Source organism: Poeciliopsis prolifica, unplaced genomic scaffold, assembly GCF_027474105.1.
Source record: "Poeciliopsis prolifica strain line A6 unplaced genomic scaffold, Auburn_PproV2 SCAFFOLD022, whole genome shotgun sequence".
Taxonomy (NCBI): domain Eukaryota; kingdom Metazoa; phylum Chordata; class Actinopteri; order Cyprinodontiformes; family Poeciliidae; genus Poeciliopsis; species Poeciliopsis prolifica.
The window spans coordinates 2,632,021-2,650,748 of NW_026562397.1; the positions used below are offsets into that span (position 1 = coordinate 2,632,021).

The following is an 18,728-nucleotide window of genomic DNA, read 5'->3' on the forward strand; positions in this document are numbered from 1 at the left end:
AAGTTTAAATAAAGGATGGTAACAGCTTAGAGAAAGAAACAGACTGTACATCTAGCATGATCACATATCTAGGAGAGCATTGCTATTTTATAATAACTCTTTTTGGAACTGTAATTATGCATCAAAACTGTGATATTGCTACCTAAGATTATCATACCATCATAATTTAATTCTGGCCTTTGCCTACGTAATGTGCTAAAAATACATTTTTATTTTTCCTTGTTTTTGATGGCTGCAAGTCAGAATCATTAAATAGTCATAATACATCATTATGTGCAATGATGAATGTAAAACTTCACTTTTTAAATTCAATTTATTAGTATAAATAAATATTTGATCAAGCTGTGATTTTTACTCATATCTACCTGTAGTTAGGTATACAGATATCAGCTTTTTTTTTCTTCTTAGTCTCACTAATGACTCAGTGTGGGCGTCATCTCTGTTCTCCCCCATCTGACAGTGGCGGCAGCATCTTCACTCATGGAGAAGGACAGACAGACATGTCTGTATCAAAGACACGGAACGAAGCGCGCCGTAAAAGCACAGCTTCACTGACAGATCCAATTTTCTCCGGCTCATAAAATATTCAAATCCTCCAGCAGATCTGAGAGCCAGCCCCTGCGGTAAAAAACCAGAGACGACCGTATAGGTACATGTGGCTCGCGCCGCACATTTCAGCTGCACATCAACACTTCAAAGGGCTGACATGTGAAAGCGCCCCTATGGCTCAGATAAAGGGACATTAACTCTGATTTCTTTGCTCTGTCACCCAGTCAGTGATCCTCTTAATGTGCGGAGTTTAGTTTTGGCACACACACAAAGCTTTGCGTCTGGCGAGCTCCTTAGCGTCGTACAGCCGGGCGTCATGTGAGCGAGTGAGGCCTGCCTGTTTTTGCCTGTTATTCCCTGTTAAACATCGCGTGCTGCGTTCAACCTCGGAAGGGTGATTAGCACCAAGAAAAACTGAAGTTGACTATGAAGTCTGCAGAATGAATTATTAATCCTCACAGAGAGAGGTTGGAAGTCGGGAGAAGCTATTGAGCGGCTGGATGTATATTGGGTCAAACAGCTGGACAGGAATTATGTGGCACTTTTAGAGCCGGAGCCCCATGGAGCATAATTTAGAACATAAAACATTTTATTACAATCCAAGTTTCCACTGACAGGGTTGCTGGTTGTGGCTGAAAACTATTAACATGAAGCCCTGTCATCCAGGCTTAAGTTCTTGGCTGCATTATTCTGTAGGTCACTGCAGTCAAGACAACCAAACCCGAGACCAAGACAGAAGGAAGTCTAGACCGAGTCAGGACCGAGACCAGTGCCCACAATAAAAATATGATCAAAATTGTTAATAGATTGACCTGAAAGATTCACATTCCCATAAAAACACCTAGATATTAAATACTTACTAAATAAATTTATTAAAATCAGAACAAACTCTTGTTCTGCTTATCTAAAAAGATGACGCCCTGGGCATTTGCCCATATCATTTGTGTCAGAAATCACCAGTGTCTGCACCATCAAACATAGCAACTGAGGCCCTGGTGGTAAACAACGCTCAACTATGAGCACTGACCAAAGAGCAAGAAGTAACCAAGCACAAGACGCTCACCATGACTGTTCTCACCCTCTCTCTCCACTGCATGAAGCCAGGCAGCACAATGCTGAAATGTCTACCATCATGGCGGTTTTCTATGAAACATTAAGCCTTTGTCACATTTCTACTGGTTATTTATAGAAAAATCAATCGATATCTTCACAAAAAATATAAGCTTGAGATGAGCCCCACAAAATCTTCTCAAGTGAAAAGGATTGATAATAGAAAATGTAACGTTTTTATGGAGTGAAGCCATAGAAATGTTTCAGTAACTATCACCAAGTGAAACATATTAAATAGATTGAGACAAAAACTGCTTTAACACATTTAGTTCTCTTTATCATGAAGCTAATGAAAACATGACATTTAAAATATTACATCAGACCAATAAAAAAACTATTCATGTTCAATATCTTTAATCTAGCAAGACACATTAATGCCTACATTCAAATTTCTTGAGTTTGACTGTAAATAAAAGTTAAACATTACAAAAAGCTAACAAAAAAGCATAGTTTTAAAGTGCCATTGATTGTTCCACTTCTAACATTTTCTGTTCTGAGTTTCACATAGGAGGGTAGTTGGTGGTGCACCACCTCCAACCGTTTCCTGAAGAACAATGGATTCTGTGGAAATAAACCCTCCGATGTTAACATGAAGGCATTTTAAAGGTTCATAGAAAATGAATTTGTCTTAAAACAAGCTTCTAAATCTGGTTAAAAGGTTACTTATAATTTGGTTTTGTCTTATTTCAAGAGTGATAAGATATTTGCACTAGAACTGTAGACCAAACACACTTATCTACTAAGGTGGTACTCCTTACATAATGTTCTAGATGGAACCATTTCTAGGGTCTGTTTAGGAACACATTTTTGTTTTTCCTTTGGAGCACAGGTATCAAACTCCAGTCTGCAGTGGCCACTGCCCTGCAACGTTTAGATGGGCCTCTGTTGCACCACACCTGAGTAGAATAATTAGGTCATTAACAAGGTGCTGGAGAAATGATCTACACGAGGAGGAGGGAATTCAACCATTTCATCCCAGTGTTTTGTACCTGTGGCACATCTAAAACCTGCAGGACAGTGGCTCTGAAGGACTGGAGTTTACGCCCTGCTTTAAAGGCTTTACAAACAGATTGATAACAGTCTCATTTCTCAAAGGAATATTCCAAATGACAGCCTAAATGACGATGCCGGATACCTCACAGTATGGTAAGGGATAACTCTAGGAATTGAGACTCAGTCTAATCCTATCCCTCTCTTTCTGCTGAGCCAGATGTCCTCTCCCTCTTTCACTTTCTCCCTCCATCCATCCTTCCCTCTACCCCTTTGCTTCTGGACGCCGTCTGCAGGCCGGCCCTGGCCTCCTTCTTCTGCTGCACATTTCTTAAACAACTGAGCACTTAGAGGAAATTACATTACTGGCTATAACAACTGTATGGAAATCAGCAGAGCAATTTGATTAGCAATAGAGTAGAGCTATAAGCCCTGCTCAGTGTACTCCTTTTATTTCCTGCCTAAAACAGCTCTACCCTAACCTCAGATAAATCAAACACACAAAGCACACGCTCTCCTGTTTTTATTTCTTGCGGAGACCTGCAGAAGGCAGAGATGCACACCGACTCTCTAGAGAGCTAACCCAGATATCAGATTGTACTCCCCCCTTCCTTTTTTATTTTTTTTTTTTACACTGCAGGTTCCCCCGGCTCCCGCATATCTTATCACCGTAACTATTTCGTCAAGAGGCTTCGCCGCCGCCTCCAAGAGTCAACTGTTTCCTTTTGGTCTGTGTTACCTGGTCTGCTGTATGTGGCCAGGTTGCTGTCGCTGTTGCCGTTGCCTGCCGTGCAGCAGTTGATGCTGCAGTCGTTGTGGTTGGAGCAGGAATTGGGCCACGTGTCGGCCAGCCAGGGCTGAGTGGCTGGGTCGCCCATGTTTAGCAAACCGGGCCTATAAAAGAAAACCCAAATGTTTAACAATAGAGACAGGCTTGGCCAACACCGCAGCGACATTCATCCGAGTGAACAGGAAGCACCCGCAGAAACAGAAGATTATGGAGGAGATTATTTATCCAGCTGAGAAGAGGAAAAGTTCAAAAAAAAAAAAAAAAAAAAAGGTTTTGGTAGTTTTTGCCTTTTGGGCAATCGTGTGCAAAGGCAACACATTTCAGGGTGGGGGGCAACAACAACAACAACAACAACAACAAAAACACGAACCCAGCTAAATAGATTGTGTGTGCTCAACTTGCCTACAGCTGACAACACTTTCTCTGAGCCTCCATGAGCATCAGCGATCTGCTTGGATTAGACAGCCAGATAAAATTCACTCCCCATGTTGCGAAATGAGCAGTCAGTGAACCACAAGTACACTCTCTATAGATTCCCTGGTGTCACAATATCTCTTTCATTTGAGTTTTTTTTCTTAGCTGAACACCAACTCTTTCTTCTGTTCCCGTTTATTTACCTTCTATTAAACGTTTTATATAATATCCATCTCAGACAATTAGGAAGTTGGTAGAAAGTAGTTTTTGCTCATTAATGTGATATTCCTCCTTAAAACTAATAAACACCTAAATTGAAGTCAATATTATTAGAATATTATATAAGATGAATTCACAGGAGGATATTTTATCTCAGAAATGTTATATGGCCAAAACTGTCATGGAAAAAGACTGCTGACTTGACAAGTTTTCAGCAGTCACTGACTGCAGCAGGATATTCTGCACCACCACAAACTAAACATTTAGTTTTTCTAACACTAAAGCACTAATTATTTCCACTAACATTAAAGTAGTTAAGTGTCCATTATAAGCTCATGCTAAGATAGTTGGATCTGCCCTTAAAACATTACAAGTCTCAAGCATCAGTTTAATTTTGAGATGATCTATATACTCTATGCTTATAGACATTGTATCTATGGCTATATATAGCATTAGTTTTATTTTGTTTTTGTGTGTTTCTTGTTTGAAATAAAAGAAGTGGAGGAGAGGACATGGTCACTGACAGAGTGTGAAGTAGAAAGTAGGTTTATAAAAGTGGCAGTGTTAATATCACTCTGCAGTAAAGTGTAGGGATTCAGGACAGGCTATTACTATTACTATGTTAGTACTTTTTTTTTTTTTTACATTTTTAACTAAACTGAGTTTAAAGTGAATTGTTTTAATATCTAGATATTTTATTTTGACCTTGACACAAAGACATAGAAGCCCTGACACTATGCCTGGTGGATCTCCTCTAAAGTCTTTTGCATCCATGTTTCCCCTAAACTAAACATTAATATGCTTTGATACAGCTAGCATCTTTTTTGTTGTTGTTGTTTCTGCAACAATCATTTGGAATGACTATATGTCTAACAATTAAAATGTCTTAGGCCTTTACATATGATTTATGGCAAGGTGAGTAATACATTTTTTCCGAGTAAACAGAATTAGGATTTTTTCAAACAACCTTGTACCAAATTTTATAACATGCGTTTCACTATTTCAATAAAATTTTATAAATAAAATCATTTTTCAAAATTTACAAGGACACTTAACAGGACTCCACTGTAGATCCTGACCTTTGGCCAAATGTTGAGTGTAGAAGGAGAACAAGCCATATTCTATCACCGATTAAATGACTCAATCTAGCGTCTAGAACAAGACGGTCTACTTTAGCTGGGTCATGAATTGCTTTGGTATTCAAATCTGTGCAGGAAGATTCCCAGTCTGAATACTCCAGCACTGAATTAGCATCGAATTGCATTTCCTCATTCTGTCCTAAATGACTCATTTCTTGGATTCATTTTGGGTAATGAACACATTTGTCTTGTACAACCAAATACAATCTCACAATGGCTCCTCCATCACCCCAGTGGTTCTGTGTTGATATCGAACGACCATTGTTTTCATGCAGAGCTGACACAGCCTCACTGCGTCCGGGATTCAATCATACAACTGGGTAATGTAATGAATATGGATTTACTGTTGATGGCTTCAAGCTAACTATTCATTAACACATGAAGAACACATACACACACACATTTATGGCATGGCATTAAGTACATTCTGTACTCTGAGCAGAAAGCGGGTAATAATTGAATGCATTTTATTTTGTTGCGTGTGTGTGCGCGTGTGTGTGTGTGTCTGTTTTCCATTTGGCAGCTATATGGGCGTCATGCCAGAGGCCATCTAGTGAACATACAAATGAGTTTTGGTGGTTCTAGTTCTGAAAGGTCTCGCTTGTTTATGCACAATGCACCACTTCACTGTATGGGAAGGTGAGCTTTGCATCTCCATTAAGGTTCTACCGTGATGCTGTGGCACAGCCTTGTGGTTGGATGTGGCTCTTCAGTGTGTGTGTGATGGGGATAGGCTCCTGGCAGGCTGCACAGCTCTTTGTTCCTGTAGTAACACAACACACTTTGTGCACCTACTTCCACCTCCTGCCATGTGCTACTTTAGAAAAGGCTCAGCTCTCCCCCTAGTGTTTGTGTAGGAAAAGTACGGCTGTCCTTCTACTCAGTCACACCCCCATTTTATTTATTAAAATTAGACTTTAAGCAAACTCTTCTTACCTTCCAGCACTGCTGACGCCTTCCCCACCCCTCTGATATGCCACTGAAAAGAGAGACAATCATTTTCAGTAGACTTTCAGAGAAATGTAAAGTAAAATACCAATATTTTACTATTTCTTTACACAACCAAAGGACATTATTGAGGTTTAAAGAAATGCCCCGGCATTATAACTATAAAGTGGAAGGACAATAAGTCATAATTTTCTTAATTTATTTTTTAAAAGAAACAAAATGTGGGATGCATTTTAATATTAACAGAAGAAACCCTTCCACTGCAGTTACAGCTGCAAGAATCCATCAACTGAGCAAAACCAGAGACTCATCCATCCATCCGTCCGTCCGTCCTCTAACACTGTTGTACTCTCACCTGCAGTGTATTTAACTCCATCTGCCTTTCCATCAACTCTGAGCAAACTCTGAATTCCTGCTAGCAAAATCAGAGGATTCTGCCAATAACTTCAACTATCATCTCTACTGACCGAGGCTTTATGTTATTATGTTTCCTGTGCTGCTTGCTTCTCCTCCTAGGTCCACGCTTGTACATTTGATTTTTGATAGAACTGTGAGTTCTGACTTTCTTGTGGCAACCACATTATTCTTAATATTATTTCATAAAGCCAAAGCAATGTTTTAAGTGCAATTAGTTGATGATTGAGATTCCTGCATCTGAGCTTTGGATATCTGCAGCTCCTCCAGAGTTACCATGGTACTCTTCGCTACCTCTGTTATCAACATTCTGTTGATGAAACACTCTGTGCTTTTTAAGTGAAAATTGATCAACAGCTGGCAAGACAATGTTTGGTTTCACCACCGATCCACTTCTGTTGCCGACGCATATGAGGCGAGGTGGATTCTGAAAGTCTAGACTGAAGAACCAGAACCAAACAGCAACACATTTATGTTTCTTGGGAGAGGGGCAAGCACAGTTCAGACACGGGACATGCAACAGGCAATGACTGAATACAGCATGTTTAAGAAGGTAAATGTTGCATTCTAGCAGCATGCTTACTGCTATTTATATGTTCATGATGATGTAGGTATTGCATTTCATCATTCATCATATTTAAAAAGGTATGTAAAAGTCTTTCATTTGAGTTGGTGAACTCTAATAGCTCCCCCCAGTCTCACCTGTTAGCGTCAGGTGAACAGACATGTCCTTTAGGTTTATAGTTGTGCTTAATCCTCTTTTGTTTCCTGGACTCAGTGATGGTCTGTATAGGCTAATTCTGCTTTAATTTCCTGACTTTATCCTTGTTCATCGTTTGCTCACTAATGTTCCCTAACAAACTTCTATTACCGTCACACAGCAAATTAAGAGAACATTAATTATACAGAGATGCTGAAGGTGACATCAAAATTAATTTAGTGGTGCCAGTGGGCTAAATAAAGGCCAAACTTTTCAGTTCTTACAAACCCCAGAATTGTGTGCAAAGTTTGTGGCTGTACCATAACAAAATGAAAAAAAAAAAAAAAAAAAAAAAAAACATCAAATATTATTGCATCCAATTATTTTTTGACATTTTAAATGCTGGCATATTTGCATGGTGTCAGCTGAGTCACGTGTGATGCAGGAGGATTCACCATAGGAGGCTTATGAGGAACACAAACGCAGAGCTCTTTGGATTTCCAGCCCAGGTTCAACTCGTTTGAAGCTCCTCACGTTGCAAGTCGAACACTTTCAAGAAACTCTGAGCTGCCAGTGTGTGAAAGGGAGATAAACCTCAAACTTTAATTACAATCTGTACCCTGAGAGGAGAGGAGGGTAGAAAGAGAATGAGCCCAGGTCTCGGCTCTGTTCTTTTTTCCCCCCTTTCTCTAAAACAGAAAATAGCTGGAGTCCCTCATATCCAGAGGAAGCATAATTGTCTGGTTGTAGATTGAAATCAGAATAATACCCCGCACAGTCTCCCTTCTCTAAAACTAACAAAACCTTATTACACAGGTGAGGAATGAGTCTGACCTGAAAGATTTCCAACAGATCGCGGAACGAGCGTGTAGCTGCAATAAGAGTCTGCATGACTGCAACCCTCGAGGCAGAAAAAAAAAAGTAGCAAATAAAACGGTAGCTACAGATAGGAGCTCAGACAAGATCAACCTGCGTATCAACAAACACATTGTCTCTTTCCCCTCCATGTGGCTCACTGCCGTGTCCTTTCATCTACTCTCAGCCGTGCCACGCCTCAGACAGACAAAGAATTGTTTTTTTCTGATGGGTTTTAGTCCACAAACACAAACTCGTCCAAGGAAAGCTTCTCTGTCTTTCTATCTGCTTCATGTCACATCACTTTGATTCATAAATAACCTCCCTGAGTTATCTAAACGGTGCATCAGTGCTGTGTCATTCTCTAAAATCCCATCTAATGTTGCAAGCAGCTGCTTGATCAAGTTGCTACTGGCTTTAATAGCCTCTTAGCAGAGAGGCGTCTTGATCTCAGACACAGACTTCTGACTCAACCCAAAACACCGAGCAGAACCTTTGTTTTTAAGTAACTGTGCAAATGATCGGTTTATTTTACTGGCTTTCACTTTGTGCTGACTTTATTAGGTCAGTAATTTTTATTTTAATAGTCTAATCAAAGACGGCAGATGTGGCAGGTTACAAGCAAGTCAAATTTAAGACTCTTTAATGACACCTTCAAACCCAAAAAAATGCACTACAATCAAGCATTGCAAAAAATAGTGAAATTGTGCCCAGCCTCTCAGAACTGAGGCCTTCCAGCCAATTGGCAATAAATTTTAACTTTAAAGAGGCTCAACACAAGAAAAGCAGCATTGCTCCTTTTTCATTTGTTTCCTATGGATCTGGCACAATGAGATGGCGAAAGCTTGCCCTCCTCCTGCCAAGTGACCAGTGACATCCATGCATGAGGAATCTTTCATTCCATTTGCACACAAAGGCCAGCAACTCCACAAGAAAGTTGGAAAATATTCAACTTTTGCTCCTGTGGCACCCAGTGACTTTTCCTGAGTTCAAAGCCTGTCCCCATGATAGGCACAAAAAAAGCTAGCTAGCTAGCAAGATGGTATGTTAGCAGCTAGTTAGCAGAAACCTCAACCTCTTCAAGTCAGAACACAATGAAGATGTCAGAACACCATGCAAACCTTTGATTGACAGAAAAGTTCAGAGGGGAAAAAAAAACATATGTGAGATTTAATAGTCCTGAAATGACAAAATTTAAGAGCTCTAATTAATGTACTTAATGCCAACTTACGTTTAGTTTTGTGAATTTAAGATGTTTTAAGAATGCTCAGACACCCTGTGCTTACCTGTTGGTGTGAATGTGAAGGACGGCACTGTTGGCAAAAGAAGAGAAAGGTTAGCATTTTCAAGCTTTAAAACTGTTAATAATCTTTAAGATGTTTTCAAACCTGTCTTTCAATCTGAAGTCTGATCCATTGTGGATAAATGCTTGTTTAACCAGCAGCTGGTTCTGGTTAAGGGTCACATTAGGAATCTGTGCTACTGTAAAGCAGCAGAGTGCAGGCTAGCTTCTCATTAAGCATCTTATTTATGTCAATTAGAAGCAGGGGTAATGCTCTGTATGCTTAGCATTTTTACTTAATACCTCATGCTGTTTTTCAGTATTAATACCAAAATGTAAATCTTTTTTTTTTTTCCTTTGTTAGAGTTGGGTGAAAGTATAAAGGTATAAAAGTATAAATATTTTTTTTGTTACCCAAGTAAAAACATTGGATTCAAAACAGCTGCCTCTTAAAAAAAAAAAAAAAACTGCATAATATTTTTCTGTCATGATTTTATAGTCCTTTGAAAAACATTATCTAAGTGCTGAAGTAAGAATCTCACACCAAATCTCATACTAAAAATCTGGAGGACAACTGTTGTCCTCCAGATTTAAGCAAAAAGCAAAGAGTAAAGCTGTGAGGGTTGAAGTTGATGCAATCCATACAGCAAATTGTAGCAACATTAACTACTCTAGTTTTGTCCAAAATAATTCAAGAGGTGCAGTGGCTCTCTGAGGTTGTTTTTATTCTTAAATAATGACTTCATCGATTACTTGTGCCAACAAACTTCCTCTAAATGCAATAATCTTGTGTTGGAATCTGTCCTGAAGATATCGGCTGTCATGTGGCTTTTATCTCTCTGATGAATGCCTTTGAAGAGGAGACACCGGCTACCCAAAACAGTCTGCGACAAATGCAAACATGACTGAAATACATAAATCAAGTGTCCATTGTCAACCTGGACTGGCCCATCACAAGATGTTTATCTCAAGGTTCGATGAACCTTCATGTGAGGTATGACTAGATTTGTTAGTTTTGGGGTCTTTCATAGGCTCCTGTCTCTCATTGTGAGAGAGATATTGTTTTTTTTTCTCCTAATATAAATAATTTATGTTTATTCAAGGACAGAGAGCGAAAAAAAAAGGAAATGCTGTTCTGATCCTTTCATATTTGTGTAGCTGTAGGTCAAAGCTTAACAAAAAAACAGATCAGAAATCAGCCACAAATTTGTAATTGGTGCATTCAAGAAAAAAAAAAAAATCAAAATAATCATTTTTTTTTCCATGACTAGTTTAATCGACGCTTAATGTGTCACAAGTACCACCACTCCCACATGCGTGCACTTCCCAGTTCAACTTTTTGCACCCTAACTGCACGTTGTTGATTCATGTGGTTGCAATTATACTCTTTGAGAGCATTCTTGGTTACCCGTTCTAACAAAGACTGTGGCCTTTTGTGGTCTGGGTGCACGAGGAGACACGGAGGGCGGGGGATGACAAGAAGGACGGCGTGCCTACCTACCGTTCCCTGAAGAGCTATTTCTTTCTTTATTCGAGTAAACATCAACATATAGAATCGCAGACAGACAAAGGGGAACCTCATTCCGCACGCCATTCGCCTTTCATGCCTGACCGCAGGTCATTACTGCACGCTGTAATCACAGACATGAGTAAAAACACGGCGGTTCTAACTGCTACAGCCCACACAAGTGTCTGTACGTGTGAATGAAAGTTTTTGAAATCTTCACCGAAACGGATCTCAATTGACATTTTCAGTCAACCGTGGAAGCAGCAGGTTGAAGACGTGGTTTTCTGCGTGGCAGTCTGGGATCAGTCTATTGCTTGTGCGTCAAGGTTGAAAGGTGGATCTCCTCTCGCCTTGGCATTCGGCACTAAACCTGAGGTTGAACAAGGCAGCGCTAACAGTAGCAAGCAGCTGCACAGCCCGAGGCAACACATTAAGCTAGCTCACACATAATTGAGACTAAGATAGAACGGCTAATGACTGTCTTTCTGCTTGAGCTGCCGTGAGTCGAGGCCAGGCGCGTCATGAACTCTGTCACTTTGACTTAAATCAGGTAACAACTAGATGGAGAAAAGACAGAGCCGCTTGTGTATCTTCCAGAGAGATAAGTAGCATAAATCTCTTGCAACATGTCCACCTCCTTATCCGAAAGCCCGTCTCTTAGAGGACGGGGAAGCTGAAAGCATGTGAAAATGTCAGGATGTCCTTGATAAACAGAGATTAGAGCACAAACATTCACTATTTTCCCAACACAGTCAGATGGGAGTTGCAGACAGGAAAAAAAGAAAAGGGAGTTTTTGGGTCTGAAAATGTGCTTGACTGAAAACACACTTCACACTCTCACAGACTGACTCATGAAAACACGTCTTCATGCTGTACTCTCAGTGGGTGCTGACGCTGCCTCCTAAAGAGAGCCTACTGCTCTGCGCCGACTACAAATACATCTTTTTGTGACAGAAGACAGGCGAAGTTGGCAACGTTGAGGATGAAAACAATATACTGGTAAACGATTAAATGGAAACAATGATTTATCACCAACATTTTCTAGTCCCCAGCCTTAAAGTTTAAGCGTGTGCCTACCTTTGCGTATGCCTGCATAGCTGCTGGAGAGGCCGTTCCTCTTCTTTCGGTGCCGGTATAACCAGATGCTGAAGACCATGAGGATGATCCAACATGCTGCTCCAATTCCTGCGATAAAGGCAGGCTGCTTGACCACATCAGAGATCTGCTGGGAGAGCGGGTTCTCCTGGTTCACAGTCTCGGTCATCCGCCCAGAGGAATCTGGAAACGGGGCAGACGTGAGCAGGATGTTTCAGAGGGTCCGTTTGATCAGCATATGAATGGTTTTTATGGTAAACATGAAAAGAGATTTATGCTAAAGGAAAAATCTAGAACTCTTAAATTTGAAGATTTGGTGGAATTTAAAGTTGTTTAAATTATGTTTAAGGCATCGACTAAACTTCTACCTGAGCTCATACAGAGCATGTTGTTTTGAAAGAGAAGAGTGATATCACTTAAACGTCCTCAAACTTAAAGATTAGTAGTTTATGCACAACAAGAAAAAGCTTTTGTATTTCAATTTATGATGTAAAATTATGGAACAAGTTAACTGAGGAGTTAAAACTGTCAAATTGTAAGACAAATAAAAAGAAAATATAAGAAGGTCATTTTCACAAGATATAGAAATATGGGTGAGAGGTAGTTCTGATCTGGATATGTAATCTGTAATTTTATACTTCTATCATGTTCAAAATAAATAAGTAAATAAACAATAGCGTACAATTATACTACCTTAGTGAATGATGTAAATTTGTTGTTGTTTACCAACTTCTAGTGCAGTAATTTTATTCTGACATGGAAAGTTGGACTCCCTGACCAGTCCCAAGTGTCGTATTCAATATGGCTGTACATATGCAGGTTTATATCTTATGACTATTTTGTTAATGTCTGGGGTTGCGGAATATAAATCAGAGAAATAATATTTGGCAGGGTTTCCCCCAGAAATCTTGCTAAGCCTGGTGGTCGGGATGCCAAGAGTTGCTGCTAATGCTTCCATTTCATGTCTGTTGAGCTTCTAACAACGGACACAGAAACTGTTTTGATTGGTCCAGTTTAAGACACGGCTGCGCTCATTAACTGACTGAACAAGTGGGCAAAGCATTCGATATGGTTTGATGCTTCATAACCGTAAAAATAATAATAAAATAATATAAAATCAGCGTGATGTGTGACTGCAAGGCGAGTGCGAAAGCTCCTCACCGGGCCGAACCTGCATGATGAGGTTAGCTCTGGTTCGTTAACCACTAACACTCCGACCAACCAGGACCACAGACATAAACTTTATCAGCGCAGTCAGAGCTGGGCGCCGCGCAGCGTGTTCAGATGGAAAAGACGCACAAAAAGCTTTGTCCACAAATATAAATCATTCTCACCTCTATCTTGATCAAAAACTTTCGAAAGAATCAGAATTTCTCACAGGCTGTATACAGGTCAGTTTGAGTGAAAAGAGGCGCAAAGGAGCCGGGCTGGAAACCTAAGACATCCAGGCTTTTTTGATTGGTCCGGCTTTAAATACATAAACTATAAACATATCTTCTATTAACATATCTTTTAGAAATCAATCTGCTCTGCCAGTGAAACGCTCAGAGCAACAGAGATGCTTGTAATTCGGCTTTAAAATAAAAAACAGCGTTTTTTTTATTCATTATTATCTTCCTAAATACATAAACAAGAAAGGCTTAGCCTGGCGGGGGGCTCGTAAAGCATGGCGGGCCGCCAGGCCTATAATATACTGGAGGGAACATTGTTTGGTGCTATAATAGGTAGCAGCAAAACAAATAAAGCCACTGTTTTACATTCTAAACTCAGGAAAAATGTTATTGGCTTCAAACTCCTAACCCAGCATTAGCAACACAGACTGTAGCTCTCTACTCTGAAATACACATGGAATTTGAATTTGTATTCATGGTTATCGTTATTAAAAGATGCTACTTTGTAAGATAAGACATTGTTTAATTTATAGTTCTACATTTTTCAAAAGGAATCTGAAGGATCCCCTCTCACTCGCAAGATTTGACTTTGTGTAAATCTGGCTTGTGCTGCAAATCCCAGTCAACAGTGGCAGGTGAGCAGAGCCTGATGATGGAACCAGTCAGAAAAACACCACGAGGCATCATTTACACCAAGCACCGGTGATTTGCTAAACAGATAAACAAATCCAGAAAGATCACCCTCAAATACAGACACCACAATAATTAGCAAACAGAGGCACAACTGTGAAAAACTGAGGCGTCGAATGCCTGGAAGCTGTGAAACGTGCTGCAGTGAAGCCGTCTGCACAGCTGCTCGCTGCAACCTGCTTCTTCTGGATCTGTTTTTCTCATCTGTCTCTGCTTCTCCCCCATGTCTGTTACATGAAAGACTTCTCTGACTGGCCCCACCCTCTGGCATTTTGATTTTCCTTTTTTTTTATGCTCGTTACTTAATTCTTTTGTTTTTCAGAGTGAAGTCTTTTACTCAGTATCCGTTCTTTTGAAAGTTTGATAAAAGCCCAACAAAAAACCAGCGCATTGCCTTTACCGTACTGTCTCTTCATTTGTCTCAGCTGCTGAGTCTATGTCTCTTTTTGGCTGCCTGGCTTCTCTATTTGTGTCTGTGTTTGACGGAGCCGAGCGTGCCGATGTGACTAAGCAGCCCACGAGGGATTGTACAGGTATCTGGGCTTAGGATGACGCGTGCAAGCCTGAGAGTGTGACAAATGCGTTTGGGTGAAGCGCTGGTCCCCGAGGCGCATTGTTCCACTTCGGTGTTGGTACATGGCAACAATAACCACAGGAAGTCTTCAAGTGAGATAAATTGTATCCGTCACAGGGAATGCTTCTTCATTCCCATCCTGGCCCACTCAATCACACATTTAAAACCAGATGGAGCCATTTTTCCTCTCCAGGTTCTTCCATCTTTCGCTTGCTGCTTTATGGTGCTGTTTTTCCCCCAGTCTTACTCATTAGCAAGTTAACTAAGTGGCTCAAAAATAAACAGTGGCCAAACTACCCAAAAATGTTTGGGCAATTTGGATTTGGACAAAAATGTTGATCCATTGTTGTCTTTGCTGTTTGAGGCTGAGAAGAAGTAAATTGTAATGTCAGTGCTTTCATTTTTCCTCATCTTACTTATTAGCATGCTAGCTATGCAACTCAAACATAACAAAATTTCCTGAAAATGTTTGGTCTATCTGGCCAAAAGGGACACTTAAAGAAGTTTATATTGGTGATGTTTGCTGTTTGAAGCCAAGCAGAGGCGAAAACATCGTTAAAAGCAGGATGGAGAAGGGCGCGGCTGCCAGCTTCTTTGCTGAGGGTGCTGAGCGTACCAATGTGACCCTCAGCTAATTAGCTAAAAACACTTAAAAAAAACTGCGGAGCCACCTTGTTGTCACTCAAATGTCTCCATGGCACGTTTGATGGCGTTTGTGTGAGAGAACTCACCCAAATTACCGTCTTCAAGCATCTGCACTAAGCTTGAAAAGGAAAGAGGGCAGAGGCCTGAGCATGTCTCACAACAATCTCCTACACGAAAGGGAGTTACAGAGATCTCTGTTTAGCTGGCATAAGGTCATGATACTGAAAGCTCTTCATTTAAAATGGATGGGCTAATGCTATAATTACGTGTCAAGTGATTGGGCTTGTTTCACGTCTAAGGAATCTCAGGTAACTGTAGATACACAAATAAAACACTTGAGGTCAAATTTTGACTTCCTTTTGGATAACTGTGAGAAAATCCACCAGTGTCAGTCAGCTAAGTGTAAGATTTTAAAGATTTTTAAGGACCATTATATGTCCAACAACATTTTTTAAGCTTCATATTTCATGTTTGACTTACTTAACCTCTAAAAAAAATCAAAATTTTATTTTGCCAACTTCAATTAATTCTTTTTTTTACAGATTTCAACCATTACTAAAGAAGCTGATTGTTTAGAGTTCTGTTTTCAAGCACAGGAAATTTAGTGGAAGGAAGAAAACTGGTTAGAGAAAGGTGCAAAAGGGAAAACAACAGCCTTGAGAGGATTGTCACAAGTAATTCATTCCAGATCCAGACAAATATTAGACATGTGCTAGAAATGTAGCCTGACCTTTGAGCAAAAAACATCCTTCTTTATCGGTCTGACGTGATATGAACATTTTTTGAGACGGTGAATTTTAAAACGGCACAGTTGGAAAGTTGGAGATAACTCCCACCTGTTTCCACAAATATCTGACTTTTATGCAGTTTTCTAGTTTTCACAATGTAATTTATGAGAAAGCAGACAGAAAAAGGTGTGTCTACGTCCACTACTCACCAAACTGAAAGAAAGTGCTTTCACTCTTGACCCCGGGACCGGCGCTGGTGCTGGCTGCGACCTCGACGCTGTAGCGGATCCCAGGGGTCAGACTGGGGATGACCACGGAAAGCGTTGACCCGTCAACCGTCCGGTTGATGTGATACTTGCTCTCATTCCCCAAACACCAGATCTGCCGTCACAGAGGCGAGGATTAATTCAAACGAACGCACCGTTATGAGCTTTTGATTGAAATGTTGCCACCATGTTGGCACACAGTCGGTATGGGATTAGACCAGTAAGGCAAGAAATGGGGCCCAGTAATCATAACCCAGCTTCAGCAGAGTTAAGAGCTGCTGCTCATAAGTAGAAGACATTTACCTCAATATTAGACCTGAAACTCACATTCTGCTTTATTTACTGTGCTAATATTCTCACGACTTTCAGTGTGCTTTTTATAAATATAAATATATATTCATGTGCATGTGTGTGTAATGGAAGTACAGAGGCTCGGCACTTTCTGTCTGAGAGTGGCAATGGGCAGTGGGGAGCAGAAGGTGGGTGTGTGTGCGTGTATGCGTATGTGTGAGAGGGGGATGGAGCTGGATTTAAAAAGCATGAAATTACTCCAAAGTTGTTAAGAAAAAAAAATTACCTGGAAAATTAAACTGAACTGTTTGTTCCCGTGTGTGCCTGGGGACCCAAAAGGGTTTTCCAATAAAAAAAGGAGTTCCACTGCATAATGTACGAGTTCCCCGAGTTGTTAAACTGATGTCATATGTTATAACTTTGAATTAAAATATCAAAAATGTTAAATGTCCTGTATGTTCATATCATAGTGGTAGAGTTTAGTGGCCATTTTCTTAAATATTTACTAACTGCATGTTTTTTGTTTTGTATTCACTTATGTTATTGCTTTGTTTTTCTTCTTTTACACTTTTATGCTATTTATGTTCAATTCTCTGAAAAAAGCGGTGCAATATCACAATACTGATATTATTATTATAAATTGCATCAATCTTCTTGACCTCTCAGGTCTACTGGTTTTGGTTCTGCTCTGCATCAACAGAACCAGAACCAAACATGGAGAAGCAGCATTCAGCTTCTACGCACCACAAATCTGGAACAAACTTCCAGAAAACTGCAAAACAGCTGAAACACTGAGTTCTATGAAATCAAGGCTGAAAACCCACCGGTTTACAGTAGGATAACTGATGTACATTTGACAAAATGTAATGTTTGTTGCTGCTTCATAACTGGTTTGTTGTATTATGTTTTTATCGAGTAAAAAAAACTTTGAATTTCCTTGTTTCTCTAAATAGAAATGTGTCTGGCCTAAATAAAGCAATCAGAAACAGATGAAGAGAAAAGCGCAGACATTGATGGATTTAAATTTTAGTAAGTGGCCACAAAAAAAAAAAAAAAAAAAAAAAGAGTTACCCTTCACTTCTGTGTCTGGAATCAAACCGAAACAAAGCCAGAAGAATAACTAGTATATAGCGTTGCTTATTTTAGACAAATGTGCATTTTTTAAATTTATTTTTGTGCGCATTTTAATTTTAGGTATTGATTTTGTTGCATTTTTGAACATTTAAATGTCGATCAGAGTTACTGAGTTTATTTTTACCATTTTGCTCCTAAAGGATTTGCTTTTAATTTTGAAAAATAATAATAGCTACTCCACATCCCTGCACTCCTTGTACTCCCACAAAAACAAATAAAAACCGGATCAAACGTGTCTCCTGAAGGGGAGCTCAGTGTGAACAGATAAAACATCGTCACTGTGATGGAAATGACAGATTTTTCCTAAATTCCACCATTTGAATCTCAACAAACTGTAAAATTCTCCAACCTCCAGCAGATGGCACTGTTTCCAAAGCATTCCCATCCACTCCCCAGAGTTTAATTTCGTACCTTTTTTCAACTCTTTCAGCACACAGAGGGGAAGAGGCCCTGATGGGAGCACAAAGGTACACCTCCAGCAGGAATTACATTACCTTTCTCTTTTGTCTGCTCTGTCTGCAGCCATGTCTGCATCTCTATTATGTTTCAGCAGAACAAGTCCCATTTGCTCAGACCTGAGAGATGCTTGCTGTATTTGAGAGTGAATGTGTGTGTTGTGTGTGTGTGTTACCTTGTACTCCTGCACCACCCCGTTCTGCTCCTCTTCCGGAGGGGGTTGCCAGGATACGACAACAGCAGTCCCGTTGCTCCCGCTCTCCGTCACAGTTACCTTGCGAGGGGGCGCGCTGGGGGCTTTTGGGGAAACACAAAAGAAGAAAAAAAATAACATTTGTAAATAATTCTTTTGAATGCACCGACTCGCACGTGCTATTCAGTTTTTGGGATTTACTTCCGAGTGAGACCAAGGCAGATGTGAGAACAAATGACTAATCAGAAAAATTACAATGCTTTACCTAAAAACGTGTGCCCAGAAATATTCACTCCAAACAAACAGGGGGTGATGACGATGGTGATGAACTAAATTGTGGTGTATGAA

General features: G+C 40.1%; 1 protein-coding gene across 4 annotated transcripts in view; it reads right to left on the bottom strand.

Annotated features, from left to right (window-relative positions):
• The window catches only part of robo1 (roundabout, axon guidance receptor, homolog 1 (Drosophila)), a 300,678-nt gene that overhangs the window by 13,715 nt on the left and 268,235 nt on the right, over window positions 1-18,728 (bottom strand). For all 4 annotated transcript variants that reach the window (XM_055045468.1, XM_055045470.1, XM_055045467.1 and 1 more), the window contains 6 exons: window positions 18,363-18,484; window positions 16,250-16,421; window positions 11,995-12,195; window positions 9,415-9,441; window positions 6,148-6,190; window positions 3,389-3,543 (listed from right to left, as the gene is read on the bottom strand). In XM_055045468.1, coding sequence (XP_054901443.1) covers window positions 3,389-3,543; window positions 6,148-6,190; window positions 9,415-9,441; window positions 11,995-12,195; window positions 16,250-16,421; window positions 18,363-18,484 — 720 coding nt within the window. The remainder of the gene's footprint in view (window positions 1-3,388; window positions 3,544-6,147; window positions 6,191-9,414; window positions 9,442-11,994; window positions 12,196-16,249; window positions 16,422-18,362; window positions 18,485-18,728) is intronic.